The following is a 19,609-nucleotide window of genomic DNA, read 5'->3' as shown; positions in this document are numbered from 1 at the left end:
GCAGATTGCAGAACTGCAGTTTTTTCCATTTTCCCCCGTGTTAAACAGTAACTTATTAGGCTGGTAGGGTGCTGGTTGTTTCTGCCCATTTGCCTGTTGATTGTTCATTTTATCCAGATGATGGTGGATCCAGCTACTCTTATAAATTGAGCTACTGCCTGACTGAATTTCTGTGAATTACCGTGATCTCAGAAATAACTAGTGCAGTCAAGAATAACTGATAATAATTAAGCCATCCACTTGCTGCTGTGGAGGGAAATAAAGAGTAAGAAGATAGCTGATAATATGGCATACAGGCAAATAGGAACCTTTGGACTTGATCTTACCAGTGTCTTCTGTAAACATGTTCAGCAGGCCCTCTTTGCCAATTACTGTCCTGGTGGAGGCACTGAGGGTAGCATTAGGGAACAATAATAGTTGGAAATTTTTATACTTCTGAAATGCAAGGAAGAAATAGGGAACAAACATGATAATTATGGCTTAAAGGAAGAAGAAATCTTATTGTGGACCCACTTAACTAGGGTAGTGTGGAAGAATGTTCTTATAGAAGAGCTGCCTGGTAGTTCCACAGTCTCTCTCTCAAAAGGCCTCCGTGAGCCATCCCACACATACCCTTCAGCAGAAACCTGCCTTACCAGTACAGATTCCAAAGCCTATTCAAAGCTAAATGCAAATCCTATGATTTCTTTGAAACTTTTCCTTACTTGTCTGATGGTGTTATATTCCCCCTGAATTATTGCAGTATTTACTTCCTGTCTGCACCAGACTGACTGGGGTAAAGAAACTTTTTCTTGGTACCAGGTACTATACAAGGTTACATTTAATCTTTACAACCTTCCTGTGGTGTAAGTTCAGCTGCTTTATTTTATATAGTTGAGAAACTTGGGCAGAGAAACACACGTAATAGTTGTTGGAGAAACAGCACAATGTCTGCCATTTCTGGAACACCTGATTCGGTGGTAGTTACAGCAGTGCGCAAGGTATAGAGATGTAGCAGATTTTAACTCTTAATCCAGTGACTCCTAGATCACCGTTCTGTACCTTTTATGCCCTGTTGCATCATTGGCAATTGTGTGACACCCTATTCATGGTATTTGCCAGAATTTGATAATTTCTGTTACACTAGTGGTACGTTTTCAATGGTCAGGGAATCTGTAAGTGTCGGAGGCACTAAGGGAGATCCATTAAAAAGCCATTGGGAATCTACACAAGTTGTAACTTAACCCCTCACTCTGAGCCTTGATTTCCACATCTCCAAAATGGAAACGATTTTAGTAACTACCTCAGAAGGTAGTTGTAAAGACTGGGTGAAATAATGTTGAGTTCCCAGCACAGAAGAAGTGCACAATCAATGTTAACCGTTATTGTCATCATGCTTTTGTCTTTCGTCTCTTGGGGTTGCTGAGATCTATAAATGTGCCCCTGTATTTATGACGCATAATTCTTATCTGTCTAGTATCCAGAGAGTTCCCCTCATTCTAGAATGTGTTCCCCTCATTCTGGTATCTAGGGATTGTTAAACACATCTGGATTCACGTGTCTTTACCCCTCATGGTTATATATGTTTAATGAGTGATTTTATTTGATCATCCGTAAAGCAGAGAGCCACACGGTATAGAGAGGATTCATTTGCAGGGGATGATGACGTTGCTAAGGAATATATTTTCATATTTTCCACATTGTTAAGAGTACAGACAATTTTTTTAGCCTATGATGTGATACATATCTTTTATTTTTAAAAAACTACAAACCCAGAGATGCAGGCCTCAGTTGTATATTTATTTTCCCTCTGAAGAAAGAATTTTTAAAATCTGAGTGCATAAATTATATTTTTGTTACTTAGGGTTCAGCACTTGATGAAGTGACTGTGTGCATAGTAATAGGAAAGCGATTTATAACCTATTAAGATTTTTGCTTCAAGGCAGAATTGTGCATTTCTGATGGATGTAAATGTCTTGCTTCTCTATAGCACTGTGTGCACGTGTGTTTGTGTGTGTGTGTGTGTGTACCTGTTTCCATTTGTTTTTAGCTTTTCAGTTTCCCTTCTCTGATTTGGGTGAGGAATTGTCATTTGAACAGATTGAAACACTACCTTTGAAGATTATGGTTTCATTTTTATCCCATGGCAAGGCCTCATTTCTTCCTTCATTTAAGCCAGACACCTCTTGAAGATTTAAGCTTCTGTGTCTACAAATACATGATAGTTAATAATTAGGCCTCTAAAGGTCTTTGTAAAAGGCTTTGTCAAAGCGTCTCTTCCTTATAGGGCTTGATGTGTCTCGGAAGTCTCAGCCAGAGCTCTGAACTTCGGAATATATAAGGGGATCAGGTCAAATAAATAAGTTGATCCAGAAATTATGGTGGTTTTTAAATTATCTTTACGTACATGTTCTTTCTCATCATAAAGGCATGCCCCATTTGTCCTCTGTGTTAACTCTAGCCTGAGCAAATGCTCCAGCAGTCCGAGCTTGGCCTTTCGAGTTTTCATACTGTTTAGCTGCTCAGTCAGCTTTAGACTCATTCTAGAACAGCCGTAGAGGCCATCTGGATCCTTCATGCCAGTGGAGGGAAACCATGTTTGTGCATTATAGAGATGTTAATTTGTTTACTGCCATGCTACCAAGATTTCTTTCTTTTTCTACCCCATGTCTGTGAAAAGATGTTGGTACCCTTGGTGTCAGTGACCTAAGATAAGGAAACTGCAAAATTTTTTTGGCCAGGGATAGGAGGAGTAGAAGTGAGTGATGAGGGAGAAGTTGAAATTCAGGTGTGGAAATCTCTTTTGAGATAGAGAGTGGCAGGAAAGCCACCCAGAGGCTCAAGTGGCTTATGGGCAGTGTTTTTTACTTGTTAGCCGCCCTAGTGGAAAGACTGGGAGGTGCTCTCTTGTTTCTTAGCCTCGACATGTCTTTGAGGTCCAGGGAGGATATGAAGCATTTGAAAACATGTTCCCTCCCTGTAATCTCACATTTGAAACCCCATAGTGGGTGGCATAAAGAGGCTTAGTAATTAGTTTCTGGTTAGACCACATTTTGGATTATGTATAATAAAGCAGACCTTCAAGCATGGCTGATTTTTTTTTTTAATATCTAGTTTGATGACTACATTTTTATTTGATTTTTAAAATAAATGTATAGCACATAGTATGTACTAATTATATTAACTCCTACAGAAGATACCAAAAAAAAGCTGTTCCATGTCTTTAAGAAGCTAAGTGCCCAAAGAGTGAAACTGATTAATTCTAACCTTATCTTGGCTATGGAATGTCTCTGTTCTCAGACAGAGTTGAAGGATTCAGGCACAGACGAATGAATGTCTTATTCAGGTTCAAGAAGTGATTTGGCAGTGGGAGCTTCTTGCAGATTCTTCCAGACACTTCCAGAAACAAAGTTTTCTTCATGAGTTTCATTTGAAGGTGAACTTGGGGTTTTACTTGAAAATAGTGTCACTCCTGGAGTAATCACACACAAGCAAGAAGCATTTAACATAGTCCTCTTTAGTAAAATGGGTGTGAGCCACACAAAAAATTAAGTTTGGAGGAACATGGAAAATGTGACTGATTATCCTCTCACAGGCAGTAAGCTTTCCTGTCTGGATCTTATTTCCCCTATTTTTGTGAAATTAGATTAACATACAATTAGTTCAGTCTTTTTAAACTCACATTTAATCTCACGTTTACTTCTTCCATTTAATATTTTCCATTTGCCCCACCAGATGGGACTCCCCCACCTTTGAATGCCACTAGAGTCTTGCCGATGACCTTCTCATGGCTCCCAGTGTGTCTTGGGTCAGGGCAGTGGTTTATGTATTCCCTCTGTCTTCCTTTCCCCCACCTCCTCCATCTCCTGTTGTTCACACTGAATTTTAAACGATAGGCTTTGTGTCTGACTTACCTTGATATGGGTCAGTGCCAAGCAGGGAGGTTTGCTCATAGTAGGGACTTGTAAGTATTTGCTAGATTCAAGTTAACTACCTTAAACCAAATAAAAATCAAATATTGGACTTCCCATGTATTTACAGAAATATAATGTCCAATGTAGGTCTGTCCAAATGGCTACTAAAATAAATGGTTACCTAAATAAAGTTTAGGTTACCTAAATAGAGAGAATAGCTGAGTTGGGGAATGGGGTTCTGCTTGAAATTTCAGTACATAGACGTCACATATATTTCGTAATCTTGTGTTGATATTTACTGATGCACACACACTGGCAGCACTCCCAGCAGTGCATTTATTTTTAACTTTCTTGGTGAAATCTGGGTTGGAAACTTAACATCACAAAATCAGCAGCTGAAATTAAGCATTCACGTTGCCTAAAATTGAAAAATGAAAATATGAAGACAGTTATGAGCCTTATAGAAACTGCTGTGTCTGCAAAGCGTTAACTCTGGTTCAGTGTAGCACATACCTATTCTATCTTCATCCCAACACAGTTTTAAATAGGAAAAAGTATGTGTAAACTTGACAAGTCTCATGAAACTGAAGGGACTGTATTTTTAGAAAATACATTTCCAGAATGCCTTTGGATTCTTTTTAAAAAATGTTAAATCTCTTTTACGTTTGTTTATATTTGTTTGTCACAGATTCGAGAAACTAGTTCTTGTGGATAACATGTACTGATTGCTCACTCTTCCAGTTAAACACACTGTGTTTTGTTTAGTTACATTGTGTGCCTCTAGTATACATTACTCCCCCTAAGACCTCATCCACATACCTTAGAGTAACCTAATATGTGTTGTTAAATTAAAAACATGACTCAGGCTTGGGAGTTTCATTTACAGTTAGAAACATGAAATGTAAGGAATTCAGTGAATATACCAACTATTTAAATACAATTTTGGAAACATTTCACAACTAGTGCTTACTATATTTCAGATGAAATTTAAATTACGTAGCAGTGAGTCATAATTTGAGGTTCTTGTTAGCCCATGATGTTCATCTTGTAGAACTTTTGATTGTTCTCTTTGTAATCAACCATTCTTTACCTTTTTAAGTTGTCCTTTTAAATTTTCATGCTTTATGTAAAACTCAATTTATTAGCAAAATCATTTTATTTATTCTCAGATTAGGAAAGAGTTAACTGTTTTGCCTTAGAGGAGGAAAATGTCAGGTTTGGACTGGATTGGAGTTATGTGTTAAAGATCTTAATTCAGATTTTGGTTTTATTTGCTTTGGGGTTATTTTTTAGCCAATGAAGAAGAAAGAATCAGAAAACATTTTTTAAAAACTTTTATTTTAGGTTTGGGGGTACATGTGAAGGTTTGTTATGTAGGTAAACACATCTCTCGGGGATTTGTTGTACATAGTATTTCTCACTGCCCGCCCCGCCCCGCCCATACCCAATAGTTATCTTTTTTGTTCCTCTCCCTCCTTTCACCCTCCGTGCAACATTTGTATTTTTTTAAAGCCAGAGAGAAAGCTTTGCCTTGCCACAGGCTGTGAACCTCTTGAGAGCTGGGCAGAGACGCTGGAACTTCTTTGGGTCCTGTGGATTCTAGAACATTGCTCTGAGAGTGGGGTCCCAAATATTTGCCCCATTGAGATTTTTCACATTTTGAAGGTTACACATTTCTTCACTAGCATGTTGCTGATAACCTAGAAGAGTTGATCATTTTATTTTGCAAGTATACCTTGTGATTGCTTTCAAGAAAAATTAAATATGGGTTGGACTAAAGTTACATATTAAAGATCTTAATTCAGCTTTTAACTTGATTTTGTTTAGCCTTGTTTAGATTTAATTTATTAAACATCAGAAAAAAGAAGCCAAAAGCCAGATTGTTTATAGTGAAAGAAGAATGAAGACTTGAAATAGTGCCCAGATAATTTAGGGTAAAGTCAGTCTTTGTCTGAAAATACTCTGCTGAGGGCAAAAAAACTTTTTTAGAGTCAATTTGTTTTTCAGTGTATTAGGTTTTTTTAAATTTTTAAATGATAATTTTGAAAATAATTGTACACAAAAGAAAAAAATTAGTTGTAGTCTCATTTAATTACTATTATTTGGTATATTTTCTGATTCCTGTAGTTTATTTTGTTAGGAATGTTTATACCATACATAGATACCTATTTATATTAATTCTCCTTTTTTTCTCCCACATTGTTGACTGTTATTTGAATTTTTTTCTTTTTTTTCTTTTTTTTTTTTTTGTTTTGAGTTTTGCTGTTGTTGCCCAGGCTGGAGTGCAATGGCACGAACTCAGCTCACTGCAACCTCCGCCTCCTGGGTGCAAACAATTCTCATGCCTCAGCCTCCTGAGTAACTGGGATTATAGGCACCCGCCACCGTGACCAGCTAATTTTTGTATTTTTAGTAGAGACAGGGTTTCACCATGTTGGCCAGGCTGATTTGGAACTCCTGACATCAGGTGATCCACCTGCCTCAGCCTCCCAAAGTACTGGGATTACAGGTGTGAACCACTGCACGGCTGGAAAAAAATGTTTTTTAATGGCTGTATGCATAATAGCCCATTGTATGGAAGGCCTATGAAGTATTTCACCTGTCTCCTGTAGTGGGTATTTCAGTTAATAATTAATAAGTCCAGATTTTTGCTGTTAACAGATAAATCTGTGGTATCATTTCTTTACTTGATTAATAGGATATGTTTCTGAAAGTGGAATTACCAGGTTAAAGGGTACAGGGTAGGATATGAACAGCTTTTAAGACTTTTTATTACCTAGTGTCAGATTTCACTCCAGAGAGAAGATACCAAAAGGATTCTTTTAGGTTAATGTACGACATTCAGACATTTTCACTATTTTCTGTGCCATCATAAGTATGGAGACTTTCAAAGCCATATTCTTAACTTAATCAGTACTTTAAAAAACTGTAGTTCACATTTAACAGATGACTCCCACAAATCATTTTGAGAATTGTATGAGAACTTTTAGATATCGTGTATACATTAATAATAATAATGATTGAAAAAATATATATAGCTTGTGCGTTCTCAACTTTCTTCTGGTAATATTTATGTTTTTAGGCAGCACGCTGTTTAGTTGTTTGTTTTTTAGTTGGGTACGTGGTCTTCTCTGAAGGGTTTTTAAAAAAATAATTACTTGTAAATTGGATGGAAAACAAAAATCAGATTGGGACTGAATGTACATTTTAGATCTGAAAAGACAGCTGAGGGAACTGGTTCCTTTTTGTCCCGTGGCTTATAGTTTCTAAAATGAATTTTATAGACCAATGTTACTTTATGAATTACCAGTATTAATTGATTTGAGCAGCTTGCCAGAGTCACTAGAAAGAATGTGAGAAATAAACTTGGTTAATTGTTGAAGTCACGTATGTGTACTCTGTTCTTGGAGCTCAAGTTTAGTGTAGGCATATTTGTATTACATTTAGCTTACTCCTTTAATTAGAACCATGCTTCATCCCACTGTTTTTATAAAATTGCTGGAGAATTCTGAAGCGTCAGTGTTCTAGGTACACCCAAGATTTTCATTTAGTACAAAGTATCCAATGATTTGAAGTTGTAAAAGAAAGCTTTCAGGAGCTCATAATTAATAGGACCTTCTAATGTTCAATCTGGAAAGTATCTTAGAGTTCATCAGCGGTTTGGTGGGGTACTCAGTCATAGAGGAAATTCACTATGGGTGGGTGGCAGGCAGGGGAATATTTTCTGAAGTCCAGGCATATTACAGAATAAAACACAAAATTGTAGGAAGTTTTAGGACAAGTCATTGGATGTCAAGGATATGTAATGTTTACCACCTACAGCCCTAGACCAATCCTGGCCCTCAAGGACCTTAGTTCGTTCACTCCTGCTTTTAGTTTTTTCTCAGTGGAGAATGAAAAGTCCTGATAGAGTCTAGTTTTCCTGTTACAGATGGAGAAATGAGGCCCAGAGAGAGGTTAAGGATCCTGCCCTTTGTTAAACAGGAAGTTACCTTGCAACCCGAGTCCCCTTACTCCTAGTCTAGTGCTACTGTTTGGCAGCTATATCTCACAATTAAGTGCCATATTCTGCATATACCCAAGTTGTATTGCATATGAGGATTTTCAGTGACATTCATTGGATTAGGAAGTACTTCAGCATTGGCTCGTTGTTTATTGATCAAACAATCTGTGAAAGACCAACTTTGTTGTCATTTCAATAAAGCTGGGCACTTAGAAGCTAGCTGTGTCTTATGGAAGGCTTGTTGACTGCTTCTGCATCCAGGAGCCCAGCTTAAGTGCCAGGGGCCTGCAGAGCAAGGGGAGTAGTATGTAAATATTTGATTTTAGCCCAAGCCAGCATCCACAACAGGAGGATGTTTCCGGGGTGAGAATATTGACACCAAGGGCAGCATTATTTACATAATTATCCTCTTCTCTATTAGCTACATTTATGTCCCCTGACAGCACCTAGCACAGAGTAAAGGGTAAATGGTGCCCACTTAATACCTGCTGAATTATATTACTAAAATATGGGTTTGTATGTGTGTATACATATACACATGCACATCCTGAATTTTCACATTGGTACTCTGTTTTATGGGGGAAACGTCATGGAAAAATAGAGCTAAGCTAGCCAAGATATTTTGTTAACAGAGCTCACCTGCAATAGGACAGTTTACTATAATACTTTTATTTAACTGCTTACTGGTGTTACCTTGTTGATTTAGCCCATGTATCAGGTTATTCTTCAGAAGATGAAATGTTACTACAGAACAAATATCTTGAGAAAAGTTGATCAATCATGTAGGACTCTATAGAACATTCAGTTGCATTAATAATAACCAAGATAATAATTTTTCATATAGTATATCCCTAGAATTAACTTAAAACTGGGCCATGGTAGATAATGGGGAAAAATGTAGTCTGGTGCTTCAGTCATATAAAGGAAAAATTATCTTGAGGTTTAGAATAAGACCTAGAAATTAATCATGTTTTGAATGTATGTGGCCGATTTGAGAAAGAGTCTTTGCTCACACGCAGCTTTTTGAAAGTGGGATGAGTTGAAGCTGACAAGCAGTGGTGGCAGCACCCAGTGGGACTGATCACTGGATCAGTGGCGAAGTCTGGGCACCACCGCGTGAAGACAGGGACAGCGGTGAAGAGGGAAGAGCCCGTGGGAGAGGCTGCTTTGGCCTTTGACTCAGTGATTTAGTTTTTATAAAAGGGGTCCCCGTCGTGTTGCAGTGACTTTATTCTCTTATGAGGCAATTTGTTTAAAACTGTCTTGCAGATTCAATAGTGGTCAATACAACATTTATTAAAGAACAAGGGAAAGAGAGAACTAATGTGTATTAAGCCCTTCAGTCTCACCTACTAAGCACCTACTACACTGCCTTACTCAGTCCGCACAACCTCACAACAGTCCTAAGATGATGTCCCTTTTTTTTTTTTTTTAAATCGTCTTGTAAGCACACCAACACTGGGGCTTCAAGTTTACAGAATGGCTCTTTTCCCCAGACCATACTTGCAGTCTGCCTCTGCTGTCTGTGGTGCTTTGATATGTGCCTTCTGCAGTAGACTGAGCCCCTGAGGACACGACCATGCCTGTGTTTGCTCACTGCTGTGAACCTGTTCCAGGCTTTTCTGGGTCAGCTCAGAGGTATTTTGGTCTTCACACATCACCTTGGAAGTGGACCTGTATATTTAAGTCACTGATGTATGCTGCAAGCTCCTGGTTCACACCCAGTCACTCCTTCCTGAAAATAAACATGCTAGTATATTGAACTCACTAAGTAAGGCAAAGCCTCAGTAAGACTCACAGAAATCATCAATAATAACATAGGTTGCAGTGCCCCACCTCCCACCCCAGTTTGTTTATTTCTTTATTATTATTATTTTTTGAGATGGAGTCTTGCTCTGTTGCCCAGGCTGGAGGGCAATGATGTAACCTCAGCTCACTGCAACCTCTGCCTCCTGGGTTCAGGTGATTCTCCTGTCTCTGCCTCCTTGGTAGCTGGGATTACAGGCTCCCGCCACCACCCCCAGCATATTTTTGTATTTTTTAGTAGAGATGGGATTTCACCATGTTGGCCAGGCTGGTCTTGAACTCCTGACCTCAAGTGATCTGCCCACCTCGGCCTCCCAAAGTGCTGGGATTACAGGTGTGAGCCACTGTGCCCGGCCTTTTTTTTTTTTTTTTTCCAGAAATGGGGTCTTGCTATCTTACCCAGGCTGGTCTCCAACTCCTGGCCTCAGGTGATCCTCCCACCTCAGCCTCCCAAAGCTCTGGGATTACAGGCATGAGCCAGTGTGCCCAGCATCTCTTCGCTCTTTAAAAAAAATAGTTTATTTTCCCTTGTTTACCAGAACAAGTCTTGATTTGATTCCTGACTACACTATTTAAACTGTGAGGTGTAGTCATTTGTGGAAATTGAAGTCTGTATGTATAGGATTTACCTCCAAATATTTGGTAATTACAGATTATTTTTGTTGTTGCGTCACTTTTCATATCTCCCTTCTATTGAAAATACCTCAGTTAATAAACAGTACGGCTCCACTTGCCAATATCTGAAGATACAGAAGAAGGCTGAACTTCCTTGTCATTTTTTATTGTGCCTCACCACATCCACAGTGGGAGTGCGGTAATGGTGTTATGAGAACTCTTACGTATTAAAGGCTCACTATTGGTTTGATGTGAATAGAATTTGATATTTAATATGAAATCTGAATAGTGTAATTTGAGGCAGAGCAACATACCTATTAAACTTTAGAGCTAGGAAGTAACTTGGTCTGTGGAAGGAGGGTTTACAGCAGGGGAATACTGCGGCTTTTGCTAAAATGATTTCAACCTTTCAAATATCTGAATTAAACACATGAGATTGTAATTTTCTTCATGTATGTCTGTGATGTCGTTACACAACAGTCAATTTTAATGAAAACATAAATATTTAAGTCATAATTTCTCCTTTTCAATTTTTCTCATCTAGAAGGAGCTGGCAAACAGCCCTGACTGTCCCCAGATGTGTGCCTATAAGCTGGTGACCATCAAATTCAAGTGGTGGGGACTGCAAAGCAAAGTAGAAAACTTCATTCAAAAGGTAAAATCTACTCAAAATGTGGCAACTTAGTTTTAGGATGAGATCGGAGCTAGCTATTAATGGGATATCTTCTCTGTTGTTACTTTTTTCCCTCCTTTATGATATGAAAATTATTGTCCCTACATAATTCATTTCAGCCCTTCTTTATACCTCGAAGCAGCAAAGACAGATGGCAGCAGAGGTTTTAAGGGACTTTCTTTGGGGACAAGCACAGCAGCTTTTTGTTCAAAGTGCTTACCTTATGGTTTGCCCAGCGCTTCTGTAGAGAGCCCTTTCCCCATACAGCACGTCCCCAAGGGGACCTGGTGTTCTGATCCTGGCTGGAGGGAGAGAGCGGGCCCAGCCTGCTGAAGGACTCCCTGGACCCTTCCTTCCCCCTACCCTCCCTATCTCTCAGAATATGTATGTGTGCCTTGTGCTGTCACAGGGGATGTCTTCTTTAGAGGTCTTTACTGAAAAATAGGCACACTGTGAACTAAGGCACACAATCTGAGGATCCAGATTCTACTTGTTTCTTTTTTATGTCTTCTTTATTAAAGTGAAAGTAATGTGGGCAAGTTAGATCTAGGAGGAGGGGAGAATTGGAATTTTATAAATGCACACGGTTGTTACTACCTAGGAATGTTGAAACATTTCCTTGGTGTTTACTTTTCCTGTAGGGTGAATATTTATTCTGTTAATATCATAAAGAAGCCCTCATTATATCTCAGATCTCCACAATTAGTTATGTCTGTTTCATCATAACTTTTCTATTTTTAAGCTATAGCTGCTGTAATATTTTATAAGACAAGGATCTCAAAGTGCTGGAAACTTTGATTATTCATGGGCCTGCTTACAGTTGGCATTCTGTAAATATTGGCCTTCTTCCTTCCTCTTGGATCATAATCATAGATTAACAATCCAGTTCTGATAAATAGAAGTCACATATGTAATTGATAAAGTCCTTTCTATTCATGGAAGAAGATTTTTAAGTTGAAGATTGTCCAGAAGTACTTACTGTTCCATACACTTTACTCTCTTCTTGGGAAAGCTGAATAAAACTTAAATAATCCAGCAATTGAAACCACTAATTATATACATGGTTTTAAAATATATTTATAATAGTAGCAGCAACATGTTGTGTAGAAAAATTAAGGGAGAGTTTGTAATGATTCTTAATTTAGTAAAAGAACCCAGGACTCTTTTCTTTCAATGCATTATTGTATTCCACCTCATAGTGAATGTTAAGAATGACAATATATAGTTTTATAGCAGAAGAAATCTAGTTGACCTTTGCTCATTGACATTTAGAAAAAGGTAAAAATAAATCAGGCCCAGCAGGAATGTGTTGGATTAGGTCATACACACCGCATTTTTTTAGTTTCTACTAGATCATGACACCTTTGCCTGGGAGATTATTTTTCATTTCACAGGGAAAGTTTTTTTTTGTTTGTTTAATTTTGCTGGACACAATGATAATTAAATGGAATTATGATTTCCACAAATCTACAGAGTAGTCTTTTTGAGCCAAATGTGTAAATTTCATGGGTTAATTGGAACATGTAAAGTTAATGTGTCATTAATCTTAGGTTTTTGTCATCTTATGCTACTTTTTTGTTGTTTTAAAAGCAAGAAAAACGGATATTTACAAACTTCCATCGCCAGCTTTTTTGTTGGATTGACAAGTGGATCGATCTCACGATGGAAGACATTAGGAGAATGGAAGATGAGACTCAGAAAGAACTAGAAACAGTAAGACTGGCTGTTCTATGGCAATTCTCTAATTTTCCCTTTTCTAAAACTGTATACATGCTTGGTAAATACAGAGTTAGAATTAGGAAGAGTGTTGTTAAAAGCCATTCCCTATTCTACTTATTCTCATCAAAATGGAGTTTCTTAGACACTGCTATTCCTTCACATATTCTGATCTCTCTTTTGTTGAGCATCTTGCGTGAAGGTAGACTAGCGTTTTCTCAGTCTAGAATTTGTTACCTGTTAAATATCTAATGGTTCTGTATTCTTTCTTACACACTAGCTTTAGTTCTGTATGCTGGTTCCTGGTTCACAGTCCTTTTAGACACTTTGTCAGACTAAGTTGCTTTTGGCTCAGTTTGTATCACAGCAAGCTTACAAATGTTAACACAATAAGTCTTAGTTTGCTTTTTTTGTAGAAAAGGTAAGGCTAATGGTATTGTTACTAATTCTGGAAATGCCTCCTCTGCTTCCCCCAACTAGCAGTGAATCCTTATTTCTTCCTAAGCTTTAGGCAGATTCAGGTGATCCTTGGGCAGGAGGTCAGCATGCCACAGTTCAGTGTTACAGCCCATCCCAGCTGCTCCCCACTATCAGTGGGCAGGGCCGGCAGCCAGTGGGCGTCTTCTCTCTCCTCGGGATGGATTCTTCCCTGGCTTCCTCTTGCATGTGTCTGGTTTTGTTTTTGCCCTGGGCCATGCTTGTCTTCAGTTGGCAGTAAGGCCCCATGGGTGAAACAAACCCAAGGAATGTCCAGGGCCTGCTAGTGGTTTCCATGTGGTCAACTCGAGTCCTGCCAGCAGGCCCAGTTTTGGAAGCCCTGCAGGTGTGAGCGTTTGACAAATGCCTGCGTGTGAGGCAGAAACTCCATTTAATCACAGGAGAATGGCAGCAAATCAGATTCTTTGGCACAAAAGGAAACCTATTTTTCTGGCACATAGCATCGTAAAGAATCTGTTTAAAATTGCTTACTTTTGGTGATTACAGCAGATCTGCTTCTAATTAGTTTTATATAAACCTTCTGAGAGGACTAGGACATATTTTCTTTATAAGGCAATAAAATATTTTAACCTTATCTTATACATAAAGTAAACTATAGGCAGACTCCAACTTATGAATGGATTTTGTTCCAAAAAATTTTAAGTTGATTGTTTGAAATTTGAAACATATTTTCCCATAGAGACAATGTTATAAATTAGGGTTCGGTTTCTAGACTAGCCAGCATAAGCCTCTTTGACCCCAATTTCTCATACTAATATTAGGACTCTGAGTTCTGGATATAGGGAATAGGGTGATGAGATGGCAAGAGTGGAAGATACCCCCCTTATTCCTTATTTTTAGCCTAGCCACAGGCAAAACATTTAAACAGGCAAGAGCAGGTCATGGGCACTTCTTACCTTTCTTTCTAGGCCTCTCTCCCACTTCTGTGTTCCGTTTTTCAAGAGTCAGGTGCCTTTCTCTGATTCTAACAAGCACCCCTGTGGCCCTTGATACCCTATCCAGTTTTAGTCCCATTTGCTTTGTCAGGTTTACTCCCTCCAAGTGCACAAGGCTTCAGGAATACCTGCCAGCTCTGCCTTTGGCCCTTCCAAGCAGCTGGTGGGTGTCCACTGAACATGAAACAGAAGGAGCAAGAGACACCCATCCACGCTAAGCCCATGATGCAGCGCTGGCATTTCCAACAAGGATTTACCAACAGCTCCAACCCTTGGGAGAGAGCCCTTCTCTCAGTTTTTAATTTTTATGCTGAAGAACTGTGTGTCACATGGGGAAGAGTAGTTACCATTGACCAGGTGATAAGCCCTATCTGGTTTGGACTCTAAACCCTACCTATCTCTGGACCCCTTGGACAGAACTTGACTGAAATTTCTTCCCCCAGGGAAGTGCTCTTGTTTCCCTAACAATTTCTCAGCCTCACGATACCTGAACACAGAATGGTCCCAGCCTGAACACGCTGTGACCCTCCACTGTGGAGCTGGTGACTCTTGCTCTCACCTATGGCAATGGGCCTGCAGGTGCAGCTGCTGCTCCATGCAGATCAGTTATTTGTGAGTTGGGAATTGCACTCAAGAAGAAGGTGTAAGATAGATAAGTAAAAGCCCAATTCCTTAGTGTCACCATTCTTATACCTACATTGCTGAAACTGATTAACCCCCTCATAAAGCTGGTGGAAAATCTATCATTGGTTCAGAGTGAGGGTACATAGCAGTTGCTTTGTCAAGTATCTCAAAAACATTTTAAGACAAATTTCACCATTAAGTGCTGCATCTTAACGTTGAATCCCATTTAAGTTATTTTGCTGTAGGTCATTGGGGAGTGCTTGATTCCACACACACAATCAAGATGCTGCTGCTTTGAGTCCTAATGGTGGCTTTGTGAAAGCATCCTCAGAATCTGGGCAGCATCAAGCCTGCAGGCCAAGAATGCCTACCCAGAAAGCACCTGTCTCCTGAAGAGGCATCCCATTTTAGAGTCCTCTTCACACACAGGAATTTCTTTTTCCTTGAGGTCCTGACCCCTGACACCTGATGATAGATTTTAATGACATTATGATGCTCTTAATTCACAAATATTTTAATAATTGGATTTCTCTCAAATGGGTTTTGGCCCTGGAGAGAACTAGCATCTTGAGAGGTTAGGCACACGAGGAATGCCCCTGCCTATGATCTGCAGGGAACTGCCCTGGGGTTGAGGCTCAGCAACTGAAGGAGGACTTTAGGTTAACATTTTGCCTGTTTGTTCTTAACTGGTTATGGGGGTGGGGGCGAGGATGTGTTGAGTTTTAACGTATTTATTGCATTTGTTTGTTTTCTGTTCATTTGGTTTTTTGTTTTCTCATTGAGTGGTGTCGCTTGTCTGGAGGCTATTGTTATGAATGCCTGTCCTTTCTAATACATCTGTGTGCCCTTCATGGTTTGCCATACATTGTTTCTGTGCTTGCCTTTTCTCCCTTTCATTCTCCCTCCTTTCAGTAAACTTCCTTTAAAGGACTCCACTAAGAGACCCTGTTCTCAGAAGCAGCAAAGAGGTGTGGCCCACACCCTCATGGCTTCCTTGTCTGGCCTAGGGACTATGCAAATATGGACCAGACCCTTGGGGCATTTTCTCACATTATATTGGCAAACAATTTATTTACCCATTGGCTGTTTTTGATAATTTTTTAATCAGTCTGCAGGCTTTTGTTTTTTACAGTTAAGGATAGATAAACCTTTTTTGTGCTAAGAAAAGCCTTTTGCAAGAATGTCCTTCAACCAAGGTTATTTGAGGGGCCTCAGAACTTCATTCTTAATGTGGATATGGTTATGAACAGTCAGCGGTCACTTCATAATCTCTTCTAGATCTTTTTTCTCCCCTTGCTTACTAACCCCTATTTAGAGTCTGATTTCAGCAGCTCACAATTTTATTTTACATTTAGATGCGTAAGAGGGGTTCCGTTCGAGGCACGTCGGCTGCTGATGTCTAGATGAGTCCCCTGTAGGGTCAGAGACAATATCAAACTGTGTAAGTGAAGACCTGGGTAAAAAGATGTTTCAAAACCTATACCTTTTTGGTGATGGGCAGTTAACTTGCTGAGCAGAAGCTCTAAGTGTTAAATGTGGTTTTATTTTTAGAATTTAAGAGATAAATATTTTAGAAATTAATAGTGAACACTTATTAATAGTCTTTAAAAATTTTACCTGTGGACCAGGTTGAATTTAGTAATCCTGGGTTAGTTTTTAGTGTTATGGGTTAGAACCCAGCTGCCAGGTGCTCTTACTCATCATGTAGCACATTGTCGTAGAAGCTAGCTGATTTTTCAATACCGAGTTAATTGACCTGGTTCTTTGTAGAACCATTTGTGGTTAGTAAGGAAATATGCAAAGTCACTTGAGATCAAATAAAGATCCTCTATCCCATACCATACGAGCCAACCTCAATAATTTATTTTGGCTGCAATATTTTCTGTGCACCAGAAAGTCTTCCTTGATATTTCATTTTCATTTGTTACAGTTAGCTTTACTCTGCATAAATGCACTTTAGTTTTAATTTATGGTGTAAAACATTTCTGTGGTCTTATTTCTCTAACACATTATATACCCATATAACAAATTTTCCCAGAAATGCAAAAAAAAAAAAAAAATCAAAATCTACCTCACAAATTGAAACCAGTGTGGGTAAACAAAAATCAACAGTATGCTGTCATCATTTGTTTATACTGAACTATAATGTTTATTATAAAGAGAACGAGATGTAGCACTCCCCTCCCTCCACTGTAGTTCTTTGCTGCCCCACATGAGCTACCTGCTCTTTAATTTTTGAACATTGGGATGAATGAAATGTTCAGTTGTGAGAAAAGCTAGTTGTGCCAAATAAGAATCAAGTAACTCTTACAAGATTCCCCCCACTTTTAAATTCCATGTTCATTAAAAAAAAAAAAAAAAATTAAGTTATTGTTACTTTTGTTAAACTCTCCTAAGTTTTTGTGATTTATTTCTGCCTCAACTTTATTTTCCCCTCTGATGAGACAATATATTGTGGCATTAGTAGTAAGACCAAAATCTTTTTAAACAGATGAAAATTGTAAGATGCAGTAGTTGGGCTACATTTTCTGCCAAAAGTTTTGATGCATTTGGAGAGTGTGTGTGACAAGCTGCTGTCTAACATTTCCTGTCTCTGTATTTTAACACATTTTGCACTGTCTTTCACTTTTCTTACAGTTACGTAATCAAGGTCAAGTGAGGGGAACAAGCGCAGCCAGTGATGAGTGAAGAAGAATCTGACCAGTATCTTGCAGTGTTGACGTTTCCCAGATGTGTGCTTGTGATGATACACACACATGCACAGGTTCTCAACCACGTGTGTATATATGTATGTGTGCATATGTCTGTAGCTGTATATAAAGCGCATGTAGAGCTACAGATCCAGATACACACACTTGTGTATATATGTACATACAGACATACTGAAGGGATTAGTACAATTTCTCCAAAGTACTGTACCTATCTTCAGCAAGAATGCAAAAGAAAATATTTTCAATATATATACCTGGAACAGATTTTAATAATTATCAGAGTAATACCATTAATGGACAAATTGACTGCAATGTAATACTAGCTGGTATGTTTCATAAATGTCAAGTTGTGGACCAACATATATAGCCTTTTATTATTTTTCTCTTCTTTTAAGTCAGTCTCTTATAAATTTTTTTTTTAGTCCCATAAGCAGTAGACTCCCACAGAAAATTTCTTCAAAATTTTTTGGTATTCCAGTGAATCTGGGATGTAAACTCTGAATGTATTTATAACTATTTATTTCTGGATGGTCATTATCTTATAGCCAAATTTGACAATATAAAGTAAGGAGCAAAGTTACAGGCCAGTTTTTACTTGTTTGCCCTGAGGGAAAAATCCTTTTAAAAAAAAATTCTGGTTTTTATTGGATTTTTGTATTTTAAATTTCAAATATTTTTCTACATCAAACCTAGCAAAAATGGAGATGATGGTTTCTGATTTATAATAAACACTAGACAATTTTCAGGCTCCTGTTAGACAAACACATTGATGAAGAAATTAGTCTTAATAGGATTGTAGGCTGTGTAGAAAAGCTGGAAATATAGCACTTCATGGAGTCCTGTTTTGAAGATGACAGTTTTCTGTAACTGCAGCTTGGAAACTATGCAAATGGTCTAGATTCCTCGGAGCTCACATGATAGGATATAGTTAGTGATGACATTTTGCTCTTCTTGTGGAAACACACACTTCAAGGGGGAGATGGTGACTTTGAGATAGGAACAGTTTAAGATGCAGTGTGAGTCTGGCCTGTGTGCAGTGAGGAGGCCCCGCCAAGAGGCTGGTGGACCTCCGACTGTGGGATGTGCTCTCAAGTAGGACGTCATCAGAACAGATTCTGAATAGGCATCATGAGAATGCTGGTCAGAAACGGCTGCCACTTTTTTTATTTTGTTTTATTTTTTATTTAAAGGAAGGAACAATAGCTAGGTAAGATTTTTATCAGCTTTCTCTGTCTGAATCCAGTTTTTCCTCTGTCAGTCCTGGAAGCTTGAATAGAATTATATTGTCGAAGCCTTCAGGTCACAAACTGTCTTTTTTAACCTCCTGTCCCTCCTAAAACACGCCAACCCCTGCAGTCAAATCACATTAGTAATCTGATTTGCTGACAGTCCTGCCCTGCCTGCTCCTCGTTTTCCCACATGTCCTGCGTCCCTCCCCCACTGGAGTGATTTCAGTGAATCAGACAAGGAAGGATGTGTAGGATCACTACTGCATTGCAATACCCTGTTATCCTCAGCAACAAAACCCACATTTCATACATCCTTTGTGTACTCAGGATAAAGACTGATGTTTACTCTCTGGGCACTGTTGTAAGATAGGTTTTGTCAGAGCATAATCATTGTCTGCAAAGTGTTTGGTGCGAGGAAGATTATTGCTAATTTTGTGAAATAAAGAGTCTAGCCCTCTCCTTTTAATGAACTTAACTCTCGCTGGCATCTGTAGTATCATTGGGAGCTTAGGCGCACATGGAAATGAGAGCCCGGCGCATGGATTTTAATGTTTTTCTAACAACTGTGGAGATTTGAGGGAATGTGTGGTGAATGTAAAATACCTAGTTTACTTGGCAGTCTCTTGTGTAAATTACAGTAAAACAAAGTAAATGAAATTTAAACAAAAAATAAATTTGATCACAAAATGCCATGTGTGTGCTTGAGTGGTTGTTTCCCTGAGCCATGTCTGGTTCAAAACACCTCAGACCACTACTCTGTTTTTCAAGAATTCTGTAATTCGCAGCACTACCAGTCTGGGAAAATTGTTTTGTTTTAATTGCAAATTCTTATTCTTGAAATGTACCTGTGCCACACTAAGTGGTTACATTTGATTTCTTAAGTAATTTTCTGTCTTTAAAAGCTAA

General features: G+C 38.6%; 1 protein-coding gene across 2 annotated transcripts in view; it reads left to right on the top strand.

Moving 5' to 3' along the window:
• The window catches only part of PITPNB (phosphatidylinositol transfer protein beta), a 67,601-nt gene extending 48,208 nt beyond the window's left edge, over positions 1-19,393 (top strand). Inside the window, exons 7-9 of one of the 2 annotated variants that reach the window (XM_063662671.1) lie at positions 10,862-10,972; positions 12,581-12,703; positions 17,401-19,393. In XM_063662671.1, coding sequence (XP_063518741.1) covers positions 10,862-10,972; positions 12,581-12,703; positions 17,401-17,451 — 285 coding nt within the window. In that variant the 3' untranslated portion in view covers positions 17,452-19,393. Of the gene's footprint in view, positions 1-10,861; positions 10,973-12,580; positions 12,704-16,118; positions 16,211-17,400 lie in introns of those variants that run through there. The other variant, XM_063662672.1, reaches the window with a different exon arrangement.
• Positions 19,394-19,609: the final 216 nt, after the last annotated feature.

Source organism: Pongo pygmaeus, chromosome 23 (assembly GCF_028885625.2).
Source record: "Pongo pygmaeus isolate AG05252 chromosome 23, NHGRI_mPonPyg2-v2.0_pri, whole genome shotgun sequence".
NCBI lineage: Eukaryota > Metazoa > Chordata > Mammalia > Primates > Hominidae > Pongo > Pongo pygmaeus.
This window is presented reverse-complemented; position numbering and strand designations above follow the sequence as displayed.